Here is a 19,472-nt window from a genome sequence, read left to right as displayed (position 1 = left end):
ATTGCTAGAAATATTATTTATGCAAAAATATATCCTTGAAATGCAATGTCACGAGAAAGATTGGTTAGCTGACTATGATTTCATTGTTGTTGCAAAGTGATAATCGAGAACTCAATTCTTAAAAGTTGTGAGTTAGTTTGTTCTAATTCTTAGAACAATGCTTTCTCTTTCTAATTTCATTTCCATTCCAAGGGAGCTTAATGTCTTAAGCGACTCCCTAGCAAGGAGGTAATGGCCAATTCAATAGACTTGAGAATGTGAAACAAGAAACACGCATGTAAATTTATGAAAGTGAAGTGGGAAAGATGAATAGTCAAATATGGAGGAGGAGAAGTGTAAACTATTATGAATTTGAGTTTTAGTTGGTCTTTTTTTTTGGGTTCAAGATATAATGATTTCTTTGACTTTGAAGATATTTTTACTGTTCAACCTATTGCGAGAAATATTATTCAGAAAATGCAAAGTCATGAGAAAGATTCATTAGTTAGTTAGGACCCTAGGATTCCATCACTTGTTGCGTGATGATTGATGGTTTGAAAATTCAATTCTCAAGAATTATGTTTTGTTTTAATTTTTAGATCATTGTTCTTCCTTTCTAACTTCATTTCTATTACAAAAGAGCTTAATGGGTTAGCCGGCGCTTAGCAAAGATGTTCTATAGTTGCCGATGCTTAGTTCCACATCTTTAATTAATTTCTTTGATACCGATAGGGTTTGAAAAAAAGGTTTTTTTTTTTTTAAACTTAAAATTGAAACCAAACTAATTAATTATTCTAAACAGATTTTATGTATGATATTTTTTGGTCAAATGGGCATGGTTGACTATTGGGAAATCCGTATTCGGTTTCGTTTCGGTTTTGACAAAAAATAAAGAGAAAAACGTTCATTTCGGCTGGGGCGGTTCCGTATCGGGAATCCAAATCCAAATTCATTCCATGTCGTTTGATTATCCAACGAATTCCTATTTTCCCAAGAAAAAGGAAAAAAAGCCTAAAAGCCTAAAACCAATGAGAATGAGAGTTCTGGTTAAGGTAGTGTTTGGAGTGGACGAAGCAGAAAGAGAATTCAGAATTATTTTTAGGGTCCCCTGCAAAAAGGTCACCGTTTCAGTGTGATTACCATTAAGGGAGTGTCTTTTTCAAGCTTTTTTTTCTTTCTTTCTCTCCTGCTGCCGATCTAATCTAATCTTACTGTGACTTTCTCTCTTTCTTGTTTTCCCACTCAAAATTCTCTCTCTCCATGTATTTCTGACTTCCTTTTAACAGCAGCATCTCCGCGTAAATGTCATTTTTCCTGAGAGATTCTTGACGCGTTCGGAGACTACAAATCCCATTTCTTCTATTAAATTTGCGAAGCAAAACAAAAACGATCACGTTCGAGCTCTCTCTTTGGTGGTGACTTCCAGGTCACAAGTGAGAGAGACACAGAGCAAGAGAAACACTGACGATTACTTAATTATATATATATATATATACCTTCTGTGATTTATTTATTCTCATTTCTGATCTTCTCGCTAATCATGAGAGGCCTTACAAAGCACGAACGTCGATGGGATTCAGACAACCTCACCGGAAATACTCTCAGTGGAGATTCTTCGCCGGCGGCCATGGAGGAATACGTTGAGGTTACACTTGATTTCAAGGATGACGATACGGTTATCCTCCGCAGTGTTGAACCTGCCGGAGCTTTGGATATCGAATCTGACGGAAAAAGTGGTTATCTGACGCCGGGGTCTGTATCTAGGTCGCCGTCGTTGATACGTAATACGTCTAATCGGATACTTCAGTTGTCGCAGGAGTTGAAGGCAGAGGCGGTAGCGAAAGCGAAGCAGTTCTCTCGGAGGTTTTCTTGGGGACGTAGCAAGAGTTTTTCTTCTTCTCAAAATGGCGGAGGTTCTGGTTTCGATTCGGCTCTCGCCGCTCGTGCTCTCCGTCGACAAAGAGCTCAACTCGATCGTACTAAATCTGGAGCTCAGAAAGCTCTTCGTGGACTTCGATTTATTAGCAACAGTAAAGGCGTTGATGGATGGAGCCAAGTTGAAAATAATTTCGAGAAGTTTGCCAAAGACGGTCTCCTTCATAGATCTGATTTCGCACAATGCATAGGTTTCTTACCTCTCATTCTCTTCCTTCTGCATTATAGTGAAATGTTTCTCATCTGTTCTAATCAAAAGTTAAAACTCCTCCTTCAAAAGGAATGAAAGATTCTAAAGAATTTGCGCTGGAGATGTTCGATGCTCTTAACCGAAGAAGAAGGTTGAAGATCGATAAAATCAGCAAAGAAGAACTCTATGAGTTTTGGTCACAGATCACAAATGAAAGTTTCGATTCTCGCCTCCAAATCTTCTTCGACATGTGAGTGTTATTATTAATTAAACTTAAAAAAAATAAAAATATGCATTAAGTGTACAGTAGTTTAATAATTGCGTTACCTAATTAGTATTGTTCATTCTCATGAAATTTGCAGGGTAGATAAAAACGAAGATGGACGAATTGCAGAGGATGAGGTGAAGGAGGTGGGTTACGTAGTCTATTCTGTGAAATCAATCTCTGTTTTTCCTTGCACGCTGTGCCTAATCTCTGCCTACTTCAACTAATCATGATTAAAAATAAGATATTATGAGAATTAGAGAAATTCTTTTCCGTAATTAGAGAAGTTGACAGAACTGATTTTTATTTATTCCGTTCGATTGGAATTCGATTAGACATTTTATTCCAATCCAATAGGAAGAGACAGATGTATAGAAAGTGACACATGTGATGGAAAGAAATTCTGAAACGTCTCTTTCGGTGGGAGTAGTAGGTTAAGGGTATTTTTGCCTTTTATAGAAAAATGTTTTTTATTAAAGTTATTATTAAATTGCAGATTTTAGAATTAAGTGCTTCTGCAAATAAATTAGCGAGATTGAAGGAACAAGCAGAGGAGTATGCAGCTCTCATCATGGAGGAACTTGATCCAGAAAGGCTTGGCTACATCGAGGTGGGTCCCCCTCTCCGACAGCATTACCAAACTTTGACAAATTCGACATCATCAGGCTAACACAATTGACCGTATTAGCCCTGTTGTGTGGCGGAAATTACTACTATGTCCTAACGAAGTGTTTGTTTTGGGTGCTGTTGATCGTTGCAGCTATGGCAACTGGAAACACTCCTGCTACAGAAAGATACGTACCTGAACTATAGTCAAGCGTTGAGCTACACGAGCCAGGCATTGAGCCAGAATCTTCAGGGGCTGAGGAGAAAATCCCCAATTCAGAGATGGAGTACCAAAGCATTCTATTTCGTAGAGGAGAATTGGAAGAGGATTTGGTTGTTTCTTTTATGGATTGGAGTCATGGCTGGTCTCTTCGCATGGAAATGGATTGCGTACAAAAGAAAAGCAGCTTTTCAGGTCATGGGTTACTGTCTTCTTGCAGCCAAAGGTGGTGGGGAGATCTTAAAATTGAATATGGCTATCATACTGTTTCCCGTTTGCAGAAACACCATTACCTGGTTCAGGTCCACCAAGCTTGCAAAAATCTTCCCCTTCGATGATAATATCAACATTCACAAGGTATGCCTATTAATGCTAGCTAAATGCTCTTTCTTATGATTTCTGGTAATGCATGAACTTTTACTTTGCCCTAGCTTCTGAAACTGAAATTTGTTTTTGCTTTGGTTTTCAAATGCATTAGACGATAGCAGCAGGGATAGTAATTGGTATTATTCTTCATGTCGGAGATCACCTTGCCTGCGATTTCCCCCGGCTAATGGGATCTTCTCCAGAAGACTACCGGATGTATATGTCTGGGTATTTCGGCGTACATAAGCCACCATACAGCAAACTCCTGCGAATGCCAGAGATCGTGACCGGCATTATCATGCTGATCTTAATGGCATTTGCATTCACACTCGCCACAACTTGGTTCAGGCGGAGCAAGCTTCCCAAACCCTTCAACAAGCTCACTGGCTTCAATGCCTTTTGGTATTCTCACCACCTCTTTGTCATCGTGTACGGCTTGCTCATCTTCCATGGCAATGATCTCTTCCTCGACAAAACATGGTATCACAAGACGGTAAGAATCTAATTAAAAGATGCCGTGATACGCAAAATGTTCATCGCAAGCCATCTCACGCTTCTTTTTTGTATATTTTTATTCCCAGACGTGGATGTATATAGCCATTCCAGTCCTTCTATATGCAGGGGAGAGGATCCTGAGATTCTTCAGATCGGGCTTCTATACTGTTCACCTTCGGAAGGTAATCTAATTGATTATGATGCATTCAACATGTTTGTAGAACTGCCAAAAAGATGGTGCACTTCGTCCATTGGTTTCACACATCCTGATCGATTCTTTATCTTGAATATACACAGGTTGCTATTTATCCTGGCAAAGTACTGACTCTACAGGTGACCAAGCCTTCTCAATTCCGCTACAAGAGTGGACAGTACATGTTCGTCCAATGTCCCGCGGTTTCTCCGTTCGAGTGGTAAGTTACCATAGATGTTATGTTGCCTTCGCTTCTCTGCATTTGTGCTCGACCTCTGTTGTAAATTCCCTAATTATGTAAAATAATGTGTATTTGAAGCACTGAATTTCTCCTACAGGCATCCATTTTCAATCACCTCAGCACCAGGGGACGACTACTTGAGCGTCCACATTAGGCAATTGGGGGACTGGACCAATGAGCTGAGAAGGGTTTTCGAAAAGGTTTGTGAAGTCCCTGAATCTGGGAAAAGTGGACTTCTTAGAGTCGATGGATGCACTACTAAGAGGTAGCTACACAGCCACAGATGGATTTGAATTACCTGAGTACTGCACTTCTTTTTCATCCATTTCTTTTCCCTTTCTTTTCTTGAATGAATCTTCTGAATTTGTAGTCTGCCAAAGCTCTTGATTGACGGGCCTTATGGAGCTCCAGCTCAGGACTACCACAAATATGATGTTCTTCTACTTGTTGGACAAGGAATCGGTGCAACACCTTTCATTAGTATTTTGAAAGATTTGCTCAACAATCTATTCAAAGAAGAGCAGTCGTTGGTAACTTCTCTTTCAAGTGATAACTAACAGAGCTTTTTCCTTTCTCCTAGTATTGTTGAAATATAAAATTTTATCTACAAAGTTTGTTTTGAAATGAGATTTCTAGCAGGTGAACTGATACTATTTCACCCTATTTTCAGAACAATGCCAACAAGGGAAGGAAACCACTGAGAACAACTAATGCCTACTTCTACTGGGTTACTAGAGAACAAGGCTCCTTCGACTGGTTCAAGGGAGTCATGAATGAAGTGGCTGAGTTGGATGATCAGGTAAGATTAGATAAACGATTTGTTGTAACTTGAATTGAACTCAAAACACTGGATTGCTACTTAATTCAGCTTATACTCTGTTTTCAGGGTGTGATTGAGTTGCACAATTACCTGACAAGTGTGTATGAAGAAGGTGATGCCCGTTCTACTCTCATCACCATGGTTCAAGCTCTCAACCATGCCAAGAATGGAGTAGATATAGTTTCTGGCACCAAAGTAAGATTCCCTTCTTTCAAACTGTAATGTAATGTACAGATTGAAATATAGGATTGTGATGCCTGGATCCCTGCTCTCCCCTGCTAACTAAGTAAATTTCAGGTTCGTACCCACTTCGGAAGGCCCAAGTGGAGAAAGGTCTTCTCAAGAATCAAGTCAAAGCACCCTAACGCTACCATTGGTGAGTCCATCGTCCATTTGAGCAATAATTTTAATGCTGAATGCATCTTGTGACTAGCCATGTTAACTGTGATGTTTGATTACCTGAACAGGGGTTTTCTATTGTGGAGCAGCAGTCTTAGCTAAAGAACTGAACAAGCAGTGTCATGACTTCACCCAGAAAGACTCCACAAGGTTCGAATTCCACAAGGAGCACTTTTGAGTTCTGGCTTCCCTTGCCATTTAACCTACAAATCCCACTCCTCTTGTATAAAAGGCAAAAAAAAAGGAAAAGAAAAAAAAGTAAGTGTATAGGAAAAAGGAAAAAGAGAAGGCAAACTTACAAATTTTTTTTCTTTCTTGATAATAACTTACAAAAAGGTAGTGTACGAGTATATTTGTACCACGAGAAAATTTAAGGTAATATATTAAATTCTTGGGAAGAGCTATTTTATATCCCAAATTTGTGTTTGTTGTTGAATTGGCATGACACGCCTCTCATAGGTGGTATAAGGATATTTACTTGGTTATACATGACATGATAGAAAAAATGGAAAGCTAGAAGGAAGAAAAGAAATCAGAGTTGATAATAACCCATAAATCATATGTCAGGTGGGTTTGGCCAACAACACTTATCTCTGGGAATCTATTGCTAGTCGACAAATGGACGATCGCTTCTTTAACTTAGATTTTGATTTAGAAGTGTTCAATAATAATCCAAAAGACAATAATTTCGCACCACTGACTTTTAAACTAAGTGAGATAACCATCAATTCACATAATTGATGGTTCTTTAGTTGAATTACTATTGCAACACTTTATCCATTTATAATTTTCAATTCTTGAATGTTGGACATCTATAATTGATTTCTTATTTTTAAAGATAGTAAATATAATTAATTGCAACCACATAATGTCTATCTGTAATTTTTTTCAAAACTAAATAGTACTGAAAAAATAAAATAAGATATCATGAAAATAGCTAAAAAATCTTATGAGATAAAAAAGTATAATAATTCCATAATTGTCAACGTAATACTAAGGAGATCACTATCTTCACCAACTTAAGTTGAAATGATTAGGTCTATAGGGGGAACGCTAGGTAGCCAAGTCTTGTTCACACATGGAGCATGCAAGGTAGAGTGGGCCCATGGATTTTACGGGCCTCATCTTCCCGGTGGGTTACAGCTGCAGCTGCACTACTGTAGATGAGTGGGCTTGTGGGCCCATAAGAATCCCTTCCCTTCTCCGTATATAGAGATCCCGCGTATCCCGCACAAGGACAGTCATGTTTTGTTTTCTAACGTTTTCTTACCTTGTGGTCAAAAGGCTCGACTAACAGAGGAACAGAGAACGTGACATTTGGAAGGAAAAAAAACGTTTGGGCTTGGCCACTTGTGAAAAATTTATATCTAAAAGTCCAAATAAAAGATTCTTGATCTCAAATCCAACTCATTACAGCTTGCTATCAAGACATTTTTGGCTGAGAAAGTCATGATATATATATATGTTTACCCAAAAAAGAAAAAAATCATGATATATATATTTTTTGTTTGTATGTACCGACCACATCTCTGACCAGTGATGAATGTGTTTTGTCAAGAACAACACATTCATTTCATTCAAATAAAACACTCTAACTCGGTCCACTTGGTTGAATAGGGCACTAGTCGATTGATTCAATACTTTTCGTGGCTACAATATCTCTGCCATATGGGTGTTGTCAATGATTTTTTCTTTCTCTTCGAAAAATTAGGTCGGTGAACTATGTTTTTCTTCTTATCTTCAAAAACATCACCTTCAACATCGGACTTGCTTCAGTGCCGTGCATTTAATGCTCAGCACTAAGCTGCCATTAGTGAAGATCGCTTTTGGTGGTCAAGACCTGTTTTGGTTTTCTTTTCTTTCTTTTTTTTTAACTTTTTGAGCTACACCAATGAAACCCTAAAATTTTTTTTTTTTAAATAATAAAAATGGATGGTGTTCAAATTTCCTTCACTATTCCATAAGATTCAAGCAATCAATTTCAGCTTTCACTAGTTAACCTATCTTACTGGGCCTCTTGGATGATTAGGATTTATTCCAAGTAATATTGGGTTAATTAACAATAGAAGCCCATAACTGCAATGAGCTAAGCCTTCCTTCCGGGCTGAGATGGGCTGGGCTGAGTTGCTTTTGGTCTGCGATTATTAGGTCAGAAAATTCAAATCTAGATTAATCATTAAAACAAATTTCTGTTTCAGTTGGGTCCCGTCCATATGATTTTTGTTCCAGATTATTTATTTAATGGGCTTTTATATGTAGGGGTGTGAATAAAATCCTGTATGCCTGAACCAGCCGTAATTGGTCCTAACAAGGTCGATAGGGTTTGGGTTTAAACCTTAAACCAACCCGACCTGTGTTAATTTAGACAACTTGGTTAAAATAATTAACACTTCATTACTAATAAGAGTTTAGGACTTCAAATCTCTTTGCGGCCATTAATCCATGTATTTTGTTTCCCTTTGTGGCCATTAATCCATGTATTTTGTTTTCCTTTTAGAGTTAAAAATCAGTGCTGGTTCAAGGTAATATAAGATTAACTCAACCCTATTAGAGTAAATTAGAATGATTCGGGTTTAGAAGAACCCGGACAAGATAGGGCTTGGTTTTGAGAAACCCTAGCAAAGTTGGACAAAGTTGGAAATTGGGCGTTTAGGCACCTAGGATAGAGTTGGGTTTAAAATGACTTGACCCTACCTTGATTGTTGATATCCCTACTTATATTAGGTCATTACGAGCTTGTTAAGGGATTGTTGTTTGTTTTTCACGTCTATAAGTCCGTTTGGTAACACTTCTATTATAGGAACAAATGTTTTTCACCTAAAACGTAATTTTTTTTCCTTTTGTTTGTGGCCCAAATGTTTTTTTGGGTACATACCCTATACCAAAAAACAAAAGGTGATTGATATATACCACTTGACTTGTTAGTCCATGGGGGAGCTACATAGATCCTTTCCGATGTTAAATCTTTAGCTTTGCCCCAACTTGAGACTTGAGTTGCCGTTTGTGGGTAAATTACTATATAAGAGTGGAAATTTTGTTTTCTCAAAAAGGTAAAATGGTCATTTTCAAATGTCTGTAGGGTTGTAAATCGAATGAGACTTGAATGCAACCCATTTAATGCGCAACACCTGGTGCCAAGGTGGAGATCGAAATCTCGTCAATCTCTTTGCAGCACAATGCGTAGCAAAACTTCGTGTAAAATCATGCTTAATGGCTTTGTCTAGGCTCGGATTTTTGTTCGCGGCAGAGCGGACATCGTCCGCCCACTGCCGCGAAAGCGACACGTTGTAGAATAAAATCAAACGGTTATTATTAAAAGGAGTGTGATGTAATTATAAAATTTATTTTACAAGTGAAGTATTAAACTTTCTAAATTTACATTAAAACTCCTCAAAATCGATCAAAGCATTCTCTTGTCACTCGGAACCCTATTTCATTAAATCAAGCTTTTAGAATGTTGTGATAAACCGCTCCTTCTCAGGCGAAGGCAACGGCGAACGCCCACCACATACTTGAATAGGGAAACGGCAACGGCAACTATGGTTCTAAAAGTCTAAAAATCCCCATATTTCTTTCCAACGATACATTTGTCCTCTCCTCTATAGCTTTGCCATTCCTGCTCTCCCAATAACATAAAAGGGCAGGGTATCAAGAGGATCTCCTCCTTTTGTCCTGTTCATCTTTTAGAACTTGCCCTCTGGAGTTAGCAATGGTTCCTAACTTATCAACAGAGACAGGAACCAAACCCTTCTCTGTTCTCTTTGTCTGCCTCAACAACATCTGTAGAAGCCCTGCTGCTGAGGCCGTCTTCTGGGAGATCGTCATGAGAAGGGGGGCTTGAATCCAAGTTCCTAATCGACTCTACTGGCACAATTGACTTTCATGAGGCGTTGTTCCTGCTTCGTCTCCATCTTTATTAGCATTTGAAAGTTTCTGGTTCACTTAAAAATCTTTTCTTTTTTTTTCCTGGGAAAAGGTAACCCAGCTAACCCATGGATGAGAGCAGCTTCCAAACGGCGAGGGATTGAGGTAACTTCCATATTGAGGCTTATACGACCATCTGATTTCCTAGACTTCGATCTCATTCTAGCTATGGACAAGCAGAACAGAGGTAAGAGATTGAACCAATCTATATTCAATTTTAATCATACAATACCTTCGATGGTTTGTATGCATGGTTTGTTTGTTTTTTGTTTTTTTTCTTCACAATTGTTGAGTTTTGCTCTCTTTGGAATTCAACATTGAGCAATTTCTGTTGTTTCCCTAGATGACATATTGAAAGCCTTTAACAAGTGTAAACTCAAGGAGACACTACCATTCGATCCCCATAAGGTCTCTGCTCTGCATAGCTTCTGACTTGTGTTTATGTAGATGAGCCTCCCAGAGGTCCGGATTGTTACCGGTTTTGCAAATTGGATGTGCAGGTTAGGCTAATGTGCTCGTATTGTAAAAGACACGATGAAATTGAAGTTCTAGACCCTTACTATGACAGACCCCACCGTGGGGGCAACGGTGCGGCAGCAACGGAAGTAGCAGCAAGATGTCCAGAGGAGCCATCGGTGGTTTTCGGTGAAGCCAAGGTGAAGGGTTAAAGGAGCTTGTAAATCCAAATGAGGTTTAGGATTTTGTTCTCATCGACATGAGCAAGGATTATTTTGTAAATTTAGAGAGTATAAGGGACGAATAATTGTAATTTGTAAAATATTTTATATATAAAAAATTATTAAAATAATCTAAAACTGTTCATTTTTTTTCACACCATGTGGCAAGTTCTGACGGCTGCGCGGATGGATACCCGCGCAGCCGCGAACAAAAATCCGTCTAGGCTCAGGCAGCTTAAGACCGGCCGGGTTTAACCATAAGCGGAAAGTTATCAGAAAAACAGACCAAACAAAACTCGAACCAGAAACAGACAAAGTTCGACCGTTTGAGTCAGTATTAAACCGAACTGGTCAACTTGTCTAGCCTTAATGAACCATGCATGGTGGTTAAAAGCTTTGATTGGGGCCTAAGCAGCCTTGAGGAGAGAAACCCATAATGGAGGTTGTCGTGATTCAACATCGTCACCAACCGATTCCCCACAGGATTTTGTCATAAGCTTTTGGATCTGGTTTTGTCCATTTCATCACGGGTTCGTGTTGTTTTCTTCCCCTCTTTCACGTGAACTTCAAATGCTGCTACTTGTGGCTTCTTGGATCACCACCTCACTTTCTCTTTCTCTACTCTGATGCTTTACTCCATTAGAATAAGCTCAATTTGCTGTATTGGCTTGGCACTGCCCTGCCACATTCACAGACATCAGGAGAGGCCTGCAGGGAGTGATCCACGAGGAAGGTAGAGAGGGAAGAATTGAACTAAAACTCAGGAAAAATTGACAATCTTATTCATCTTTGACAGCCCAAATTTTAAATTCATCTCTTCCAAAAACGTAACAAGCAAATTACAAGATTCATGGAGCAAATTACAAGATTCATGGCTAGCTTCTCTAGCAGAAAGGGCAGAAATAAATCCACTTAACAGAAGCAACACAGGTTATTTCTTCGATCTCGAAGCCCTTCTGATCAAAACCATCAGACAAAGAACACGATAGAAGACGAAGAACCCAATCAAAATGTAAATGTTAGTCCACTTCTGGCTCTCATGTAGTCCTCTTGACTCCAATACATCACGCCCTGTAACCATGCATGTCTTGTTCTCTTCGTACCACATCAAACACCTTGAAACAAGGCAGGAATACTCGTTGATGACCAGTGCATCCAGAGCATATTTGTACATGGAGAAGTAATGCATCACCAGCCAATATTTGGGCATTCGATCTCTAGAGATGAAGTAGCCGGAGAAGAGGAAGAAGGCACCTAGCAAAACTGTTACTAGTGAAGTTCCTGCAATGTAATTTGGAGCCAGAGAGCTCAAAAAGAGGACAAACGAGTTTCCCATTAGAAAGACAATCCACATAACCAACACAAAGTAGATGAATGCTTGCCAAGTCGCACAGAGGCCCACAATGAAATAGACAGAAACAGAGTAGATTGTAGCGATAGCTAACAAGTAAGGCAAGAAAACGAGAGTGTTCGCAATCAGATGAGATGAAAGCCTGTAAACCCCACTTGAAGTCTCTCTCAGGAGTATTGGCCTCTCGTTAATGAAGATAGGTAGGGTTTCAGTGGTAGAAGAGAGAATGAAAGTGAGGGTGAAAGCAAAAAGCCCTAATCTCTTCTCTATTCCCTCCTTGTCGAAACCCATATGAATGTAAATAGTTCCCAGAATGAGACCCACTCCAAGTGCTTCTAACGTGTTCGTCAAAAGAAGCTGCTTAGTTCTGTAAATAATCTTCCAAAATCTTTTGTAGAGTGTGAAAATCTCACGGATCCTGGAGCTCTTGTATCTGGTCACTCCTCTATCATTATCTGAAACAGAGTCTGAAAATGGAGGCGATGGACTTGGAAGTTCTGATGGCGAGATGGGTTCATTCTTATCAAGCTGACTGAGTATCTCCATTGTGTATTCTAGTGGGTTAAGCTGCGGAGGAACTGTGTAACCATTGGAGAGCAAGAAGCACTGAAGCGAAGACAGAGTTCCGTGGTGAACAACTTTTCCTTTAGATAACAACAGAAAGCAATCGATTGTGGAAAGGATCCTGAAGCTTGGCTGGTGAATAGAGAGTATGACAGTCCTGCAACGCGAGGCAGTGATCGATTGCAGAGTCTGCATTACATTGAAAGCGGAGGAACTATCCAAGCCCGATGTGGGTTCATCGAGAAGAAGCACAGAAGGGTCATGGAGGAGGCTTAAACCAATTGAGACGCGCCGCCGCTCGCCGCCGGAAAGACCACTGGCGAGGCGGGTGTGTGCGAGGTGAGATAGACGAAGCTCCGAAAGCAGAGAGCTCACAGCTGAAGCAATTTGTGATGAATTGGGCATAAGAAGACGAGCAGAAAATGCAAAAGTCTCAGAGACAGTGAGCAGAGGAAGGCATGCATCGTGCTGAGGAACATAAGCAGAGAGCTTGCGAAAGGTAGATGGGTTTAGAGGAGAGGAATTGAGGAGAAGAGAACCATGAGTGGGTGTGGTACGAGCAGAGAGTATGTCAAGCAGAGTAGATTTTCCAGCCCCACTTGGTCCAACAATGGCAAGGATCTGAGAAGGGTTTGCAGTGAAAGAGATGTCACGGAGGATGTAAGATGGTGAAGAGGCTGAAGTGCATGTTTTGAAGAGAAAGTTGGCTGCATTGGTGGTGGACTTGATGTAGGAGATGGAAGAAGCTGTTAATGTGAATGTCTTGAAATGCTTTGCCTTCAACGGCGGCGGCGGAGACGGAGGTGGAGGGGAGGAAGACGGTGGTGGTGATGTTGAAGAAGTTGATGATTGGTCTTCCATGGAATGGTGGATTGAAGAAGGAGATCAGTTGCAGTAAAGAGTAGAAGGAAGTAGAACTGTGAGGTTCCATGAATTTAGTATCAAAGGGAAGATAAGATGTTTTGGGGAATTAAAAAGTGGTTTGCTCGCTCGCTCGTGAAGTTGAAGAAAATAGTAAATTGAAAGTCACGAAACAAAGAATGGTTGTCCGAGATAAGTGCGTGATATGTTGATTGGAAGATCAAATGAATCCTAACCGTTGATGTGGTGGATCTAATTCAAACAGTAAATCATGATTTCAACATCCATCAAATGATGTAGTCATTAATTAGGTTTCAATTAGTAGATAGTAGTTCGAAAATTCCAACACACCACGAGATGAGATTCCCTTCGTTTTGGCTTTACACTCCAATTATACCATAGGGCTGTCTTTCATAATATTTTCAACATTAATATAGTTATTTTATGGTATCTCTCCAACACACATTATGATAGAGGGTCCACAAGAGACTCCCTGGGAGTTTTTTTACAAAGGGGTTTTGTTAAGCCGGGGGAATGAGAAAATTAATATGCCTTAGCGAGAGTCAAACCCACAATCTCTTCACTAAGAGGTGTTGGTTTCAATCACTAGAACAACTCGGAAGTTCTATCTCTAGTTCATTTCATAAGAATTCAAACTTGAGTTCTCTTCTGAAAATGTGGTGGAGAAGTTTGAAGGGACAGGTGTGACGGGTAAATGATTGAAACTTATGCCCCCCTCACATATTTCTACTCATATTAGGAAGAAAACCTACCTCTAAGGTAGATCAGAAAAGCTTAGAGGTGGGTATGACTTCTTTCATGATTGATAGATGATTTAAACTCATGCTTTTCTCACATCTCTCCACTACACATTTAAGAGGAAAGCCTACTTCTAAAGTGGATCTTAAACGCTCAAAGGCAAACCAATCTCTTAAATGTGTGATGAAAGAGTTAAAGTCAGCGAAAGAAGATTTGGATGCGTTTCCACATGACAACAACAAGGCCTTTATTGGATAAGAACTTTAAAAACAATACACATGGAGTGAGGAGTTTAAGGATTTTTATTTGCGGCAGCGGCTAGCGGCTAGCGACTACTGATAGCAGCTGCAACCGTCACGCCATCGTGCACAAATACGAAACCACTGGCAATGGACGAAAATGCAGGGATTTAAATGTATTTTTTTTAAAAAAAAAATTTACAAAATCTCACCTGGGCCTAGTTAGCTCTGCTTTTTATTTCACTTTTGTTTTTTTTCCTTCAATAACTAGTAATATCTCACTTTATAACTGCTCCCCATGAAATTCTCAACTCCTTTGCATTTTCTTGAACAAGTTTTCTCTGTATCCATGAATTTTCTTGTTCTTGTGGGGTCCTACTGATTTTGTGGCTGAGAAGTTTAAAGGGAGCATTTGTGCTCCCCGTTAGGGAAGATGATCAGAATCCTAATGCGTTAGCACAGACGTTCAGCTGCTGCCTTTACATATATTGTTGTTATATAATTTTTTTTCTTCATGTTTTAAGCCTACTAAATCCCAAAATTCTAGAACAACAAACAGATATATGGGAAATCAGTTTACGGTGCCACCGCTTGAGGGTGAAGATATATCAGACATTACTTTTAAAAATCACATTTTAATACTGTTGAGGCTAGCTATATGATTTTTTTCTTAGAAAGTAATTGTTATATACAATTTAAATATAAGGCACCTTTGCGTCTGGCCTCATAAAGATTAATATTGTTATGTCATGCGAAAATATTGATTTTTTGCCAACAAATTCTGATTTCTCGCATGAAAGCATTCTTTTGCGAACTAAACCACTGAAAATTGGGAGTCAACATATTGCCCACAACAAAAATGGACGAACTAATTTAAATTCTTTTGAAGAACCGATTCCAATCTGATTTAAAAACCCGTCATTTCATCAAATAATCACCAAGCTCCCTGTTTCTGGAGAACAGAGCACCAAAACAGAGTACTGGCGAACAGAGGTCATTCATTCATATAGAAACTTTAGATCCAAGGAAAAAAACAAAAGGGGCTCGATTGAAGCTAGAAACAAATCATGGAAGACAAAGACCGACCCTTCCCATATGCCGAAGACCGAGCCTACCAATATGCCACCCCATGGCGAACTGGCCATGAAGAAGAAGACGCCAAGGAAGCCAGAAGAATCTGTAAAATATGTTGCAGGTGGTTTTCCGCCTTGTTAGTTGCCTTTTTCATCATCTTTATAATCCACATAGTTCTCATGGTCACTGTCTTCAAAGTCAAAGATCCAACAATAAGCCTCGATTCAATCATATTCGATAACATATCCATCAACAACTCATTTCTTCCCAATTCTCCGGCCAAAGTTAATTCCAGCATCAAGGCCACTATGACAGCAGATTTGTCCATTAAGAACCCAAATATTGCTTCTTTAAAGTTCAACCAAGGAACCACTGTTCTTAACTATTATGGCTTCCAAATCGGAAAGGCCGAAAATCCAGCCGGCAATGCTGAGGCCATGAAGACAATGAAGATGAACCTTACAATTGATATTTATGTTCAAGCTGATTCGTCTTCACCAGGTAAACTTCAGCACTTGAGGAGCGATTTGAGTTCAGGGAAGATGACGATTGATACTTACACAGTTTTGGATGGGAGTGTGAAAGTGATATACATGTTCAAGAAGTTTATGGAAATAAAGATGAACTGTACAATGGCGGTTGCTATTTCGTCTACCATCACCCTTGAAGACATGCGATGCACTAGTAGTGATGTTAAAGTTGTATGATTATTTTGAATTTAGTTTTTTGTTTCTTCTTTTTGCTCTTTATTTGATCGGAGAGTTTTTTCTTTTCTTTTCTTTCGCATAGTATTGAAAGATTTACCATTGAGGTTTTATGTATGAACAGAGGATTCTATTGGTGGTAGATTTCTTCTTGTTGAAATACGTGAGATATATGAGTGAGGAATTATGAGTGACTCAAGAGAAAGAAATCTAGTTTTCACATAGCTAACTGGCTAAGCAATTTAGGTTCGCCAGGTTGTTCCACATAAGTTGGGATCCTCTATTTGTCCGGGTAGAGGATTGTGCTCCGAATCTAGATCCCTATTCATTAGGGTAAAAGTCTATACCCTCCTCATATATTTTCACTAGAAAAAGACCCACAAAAGACTCTCGTCTTACTTGTGATTTATTTTGTCAGTAGTTGGGCTCCTCTCGTGAAGAGACATGAGAGGAGATTAGACTCGTACATGTACCCTGATAAGTAGAGGATATGAACTCGTGCTCTTGTCACTGTTTGTACTTCACATTTAGGATGAGGACTAATTACGATGTGTCTCAAAAGTGGACTACCCTCCTAAATGTGTGATGAAGAAATTCAAATAGAGCATAATCTTTTACGCCAATGGTACAAATTCCCTCGGTTGAGCAACTTAAAAACAAGTAGGTCTCCCATCAAGTAACAATATAATGAAGGACATATGGAGTGAGGAGTTTAATGGGTGTGTCAATAAAGGAGTTTAATGGGTGTCGAAATCCATCTTGAGCATGAGCCAGGCCGAGCTTGACTTTTTTAACCTGAAGGGCTGGTTTAGACCAATATGATCCCTATCAGGATGAGTCAAGGCGCATCGAGCTTAGAAGAACCCTAATAGGATAGGGTAGGGTTAGCTAAGTTTTGGGTTTACGGATTTAGGTCCCAGGGTAGGGTTTCATACCGAACCCGGCCCATTGATACCCCAATTTGCTACCCTAAGTAATTGTGACACAAGACTCCTTTAGGTTGACTGAATGGGCTGTTCTATGCTTTTTGTTTGGCCCATTTCTTATGGTATGCTGGGCTTGAGGTTGACATGGGCTGTACTTAACAATAACCTCCTAACCGAAGTATGGTCCAGAAATTATATTCTAGTCTCAAAAACATCTGGGCCTAGTTAGCCCAACACGGGGCTTTAAAATTGGGAATCTTGATTTTGAGTTGGATCAGTTCTGTAATTAGTTTATTTAGGGCCTGTTTGGTTACATGAATCCAGAGATTTGAGGGATTCATGAATTTGAAAATTATACCCGTTTGGTTGTAAAAATCTCTAGATTCATGAAATCTAGAGATTCATCTTTTTACACTAAAAACGTGAATCTGAAGATTTATGGGTAAGGGGAGAAATCCAGAAATTTCAAAAAAGCTATACATTTACACATTCACAAAAAATCATGTCGATCAAATAGTTTTTTAGGATGAATCCACAGATTTCATTCCACAACCAAACATCTAATTTTATAAATTATAACTTTATAGATTTTAAATCTCTAAATATTTGAAATCTCCAGACTCATGTAACAAAACAGACTCTATAAGTTATTTGAGTTTCTCCTTGAAAATCTGCCCAACTGGATAAAGTGAATTGTCTAATTTTGAACCAGATTGGCCCGAACGGACCGGTCCGGTTCTATCTTCATGATTTATCAACTCGTCAGACCTAGACTCTATTGACAAATTGTCTTTAACATGATTGTTCTTTTGAATTTTTTTTTATAAACATGACAAATTTTTCCAAATGCAATGTACGAATGGAGAGAAAAATTCTAAACCAAAAAAATAAAAAAATGAACTTAAGACACAAAAGGTTACCATTGCATCATCTTCATAGTTTTTGTCATATCATGGCTTTTATAGTCAAGAGCATTTGATGGCGGAGGACTTCATGCAACAATGTGAAATTTTGTTAAGCTTAATCTAGAGATGTTTTAGGTCCTTCGGATGCTAATTGAATCCTTCCCATAATTTCCCCCAAAAAAATGATTTTTCTCTTTAAAATCATTTTTAAACATTTAAAAATAATGAAAGTTTTCACTAGTGAATCATTTAAGTAGAGGTGAAAGTTTAAGCATGTTATTAAGTTGGAAAAATTACTAGTTTTCGAATTTGGCTCAATTCTAAAATTATTGATTTTTTTTTCTTTGGTAAAGAAGACATTTATTGAAGACTGTAGCTAATACAAACATTGACTTCTTCATTGTACATATGAAGAAGCCAATGATTGGTTTTATGCCAAACAGTCGGTAGCTCGACCGAGAGGGCCACTTTAGCCAAGGAATCTGCAATCAAGTTGCAAAACCTTAGAATGAAAACAAAAGCATAAGATACAAACTCTGTTTGAAGCTTATATATATCATGATAGATCTGAAGGATTTTATGATCTGGAGAGGAAGCATTAATTTGCTTAATCACGTCCAAACAATCAGATTCGATTATAATCTCTTTGACTCCACATCTAATGGCTTGGAGGAGACCCACTCGAACAGCAACTGTTTTGCAACTAGTGCTGACTCACAGTTGATTCCTTCAGAAAAGGCTGTGATAAATTTACCTATAGAGAATAATCTTGATTCCGTTAACTATTTCAATACTTGAAATTAAAATAACCTTAATGTCCTTAAGGGAGGTGTCATTACCATATTACCCTTTTAAACCCAACCCTTAAGTAGGTGAAGCGATTTTACCTTCACCCATCTTTTTCCTACCCACCACCTCCTTTGCTGGAACTCACTGTCATCCCATTTCACCTTAGAGCTTAATTACTATCACCCATAGCTGGATTGGAAGAAGGTAGTTGAAAAGAACCCACCAAAAATTATGGCCTAGCTAATTATGGAGAGGTGATCGGTGTTCATACGAAAATCAAGACTATTATCGTTGGGTAACTAGTAATTTTGGAATTGAGTCAAATTGAGTAACCAGTAATTCTTTCAACTTAAAGGAGTGTATTGCCAATAAAAATGCCAATAGAAGACTCCATAGTCAATCACATAAAATCCACTAGACAACTCATTGCCAGTGTGTGTGATCATGCGCTATTTTCAGTTTGCAATTTGATTGATCTTCAACGGCAAATTTTTGAAAACTTTTACTAGTTCATGTGGGAAATATCAGCACTTGGCATTCTTCTTTCAACTATCTTCTCTTCGCTTCTCGATTTTTTGAAATTTCCCTTCGACCATATTTTCATGTACAAAATGTTAGTACTTGTTTTCTTTATTGGAAACAAAATTTAACGACATAGAAAATGAGTAAAAGAATGATTGTTTTTTGTGTAAAATATCAATATTGACCCTCCTTAACATTAAGTCCTAGTTTTGTCTTTGATCTAGATGATAAAGTACATATCTCATTTATTACAAATAAAAGACTCTGTTCTCTATCTCGTAAGCTCCTTTTCTCCTTTGCTATTTACTTAAGAGGAAAATCTTCTTTTCAGATGCTTAGAGGTGAATGATGAATGGACAATAACGGGTCTTTTTTCTTAAATGTGTGATGAAGGGATGTAATGATAAGTAAAAAATCTAGACTTGTACGCATCACGAGACAAGACGATTTTTACCTTTTTTTTTTTTT

The 19,472-nt window shown here is 38.6% G+C and overlaps 3 protein-coding genes across 3 annotated transcripts; 2 read left to right on the top strand and 1 right to left on the bottom strand.

The window, feature by feature from the left end:
• The first annotated feature begins 1,115 nt into the window (after nucleotides 1-1,115).
• LOC149014223 (respiratory burst oxidase homolog protein A-like) lies at nucleotides 1,116-6,760 on the top strand. Its single transcript, XM_089158547.1, has 14 exons — nucleotides 1,116-2,105; nucleotides 2,195-2,354; nucleotides 2,467-2,515; nucleotides 2,866-2,979; nucleotides 3,130-3,552; nucleotides 3,674-4,054; nucleotides 4,143-4,238; nucleotides 4,354-4,469; nucleotides 4,588-4,755; nucleotides 4,861-5,020; nucleotides 5,161-5,289; nucleotides 5,377-5,505; nucleotides 5,608-5,686; nucleotides 5,778-6,760. The coding sequence occupies exons 1-14, from the start codon at nucleotides 1,520-1,522 to the stop codon at nucleotides 5,885-5,887; spliced, it is 2,700 nt and encodes an 899-aa protein (XP_089014673.1). The 5' UTR covers nucleotides 1,116-1,519; the 3' UTR covers nucleotides 5,888-6,760.
• A 3,896-nt stretch (nucleotides 6,761-10,656) lies between these two features.
• ABCG8 (ABC-2 type transporter family protein) lies at nucleotides 10,657-13,199 on the bottom strand. Its single transcript, XM_089158852.1, is given in 2 exon segments — nucleotides 10,657-13,101; nucleotides 13,103-13,199. Coding segments are annotated over 2 exon segments (1,914 nt in total). The 5' UTR covers nucleotides 13,157-13,199; the 3' UTR covers nucleotides 10,657-11,241.
• A 1,952-nt stretch (nucleotides 13,200-15,151) lies between these two features.
• Nucleotides 15,152-15,865, top strand: LOC149014221 (uncharacterized). Its single transcript, XM_089157779.1, has one exon. It carries the CDS (start codon nucleotides 15,152-15,154, stop codon nucleotides 15,863-15,865), a length of 714 nt encoding a protein of 237 aa, XP_089013905.1.
• Nucleotides 15,866-19,472: the final 3,607 nt, after the last annotated feature.

This window comes from Hakea prostrata, chromosome 6 (genome assembly GCF_041222555.1).
Source record: "Hakea prostrata isolate BN-2017 chromosome 6, UWA_Hpros_2, whole genome shotgun sequence".
NCBI lineage: Eukaryota > Viridiplantae > Streptophyta > Magnoliopsida > Proteales > Proteaceae > Hakea > Hakea prostrata.
Note: the sequence above shows the minus strand (reverse complement) of the source record. Positions and strands in the feature narration are given on the sequence as shown.

Coding starts and splice junctions, on each gene's coding strand:
- LOC149014221 (XM_089157779.1), top strand. CDS start 15,152: ATGGAAGACAAAGACCGACCCTTCCCATATGCCGAAGACCGAGCCTAC.
- LOC149014223 (XM_089158547.1), top strand. CDS start 1,520: ATGAGAGGCCTTACAAAGCACGAACGTCGATGGGATTCAGACAACCTC. Junction 2,516..2,865: donor CAGAGGATGAGGTGAAGGAG/GTGGGTTACGTA, acceptor ATTAAATTGCAG/ATTTTAGAATTAAGTGCTTC. Junction 5,687..5,777: donor GCACCCTAACGCTACCATTG/GTGAGTCCATCG, acceptor TTACCTGAACAG/GGGTTTTCTATTGTGGAGCA.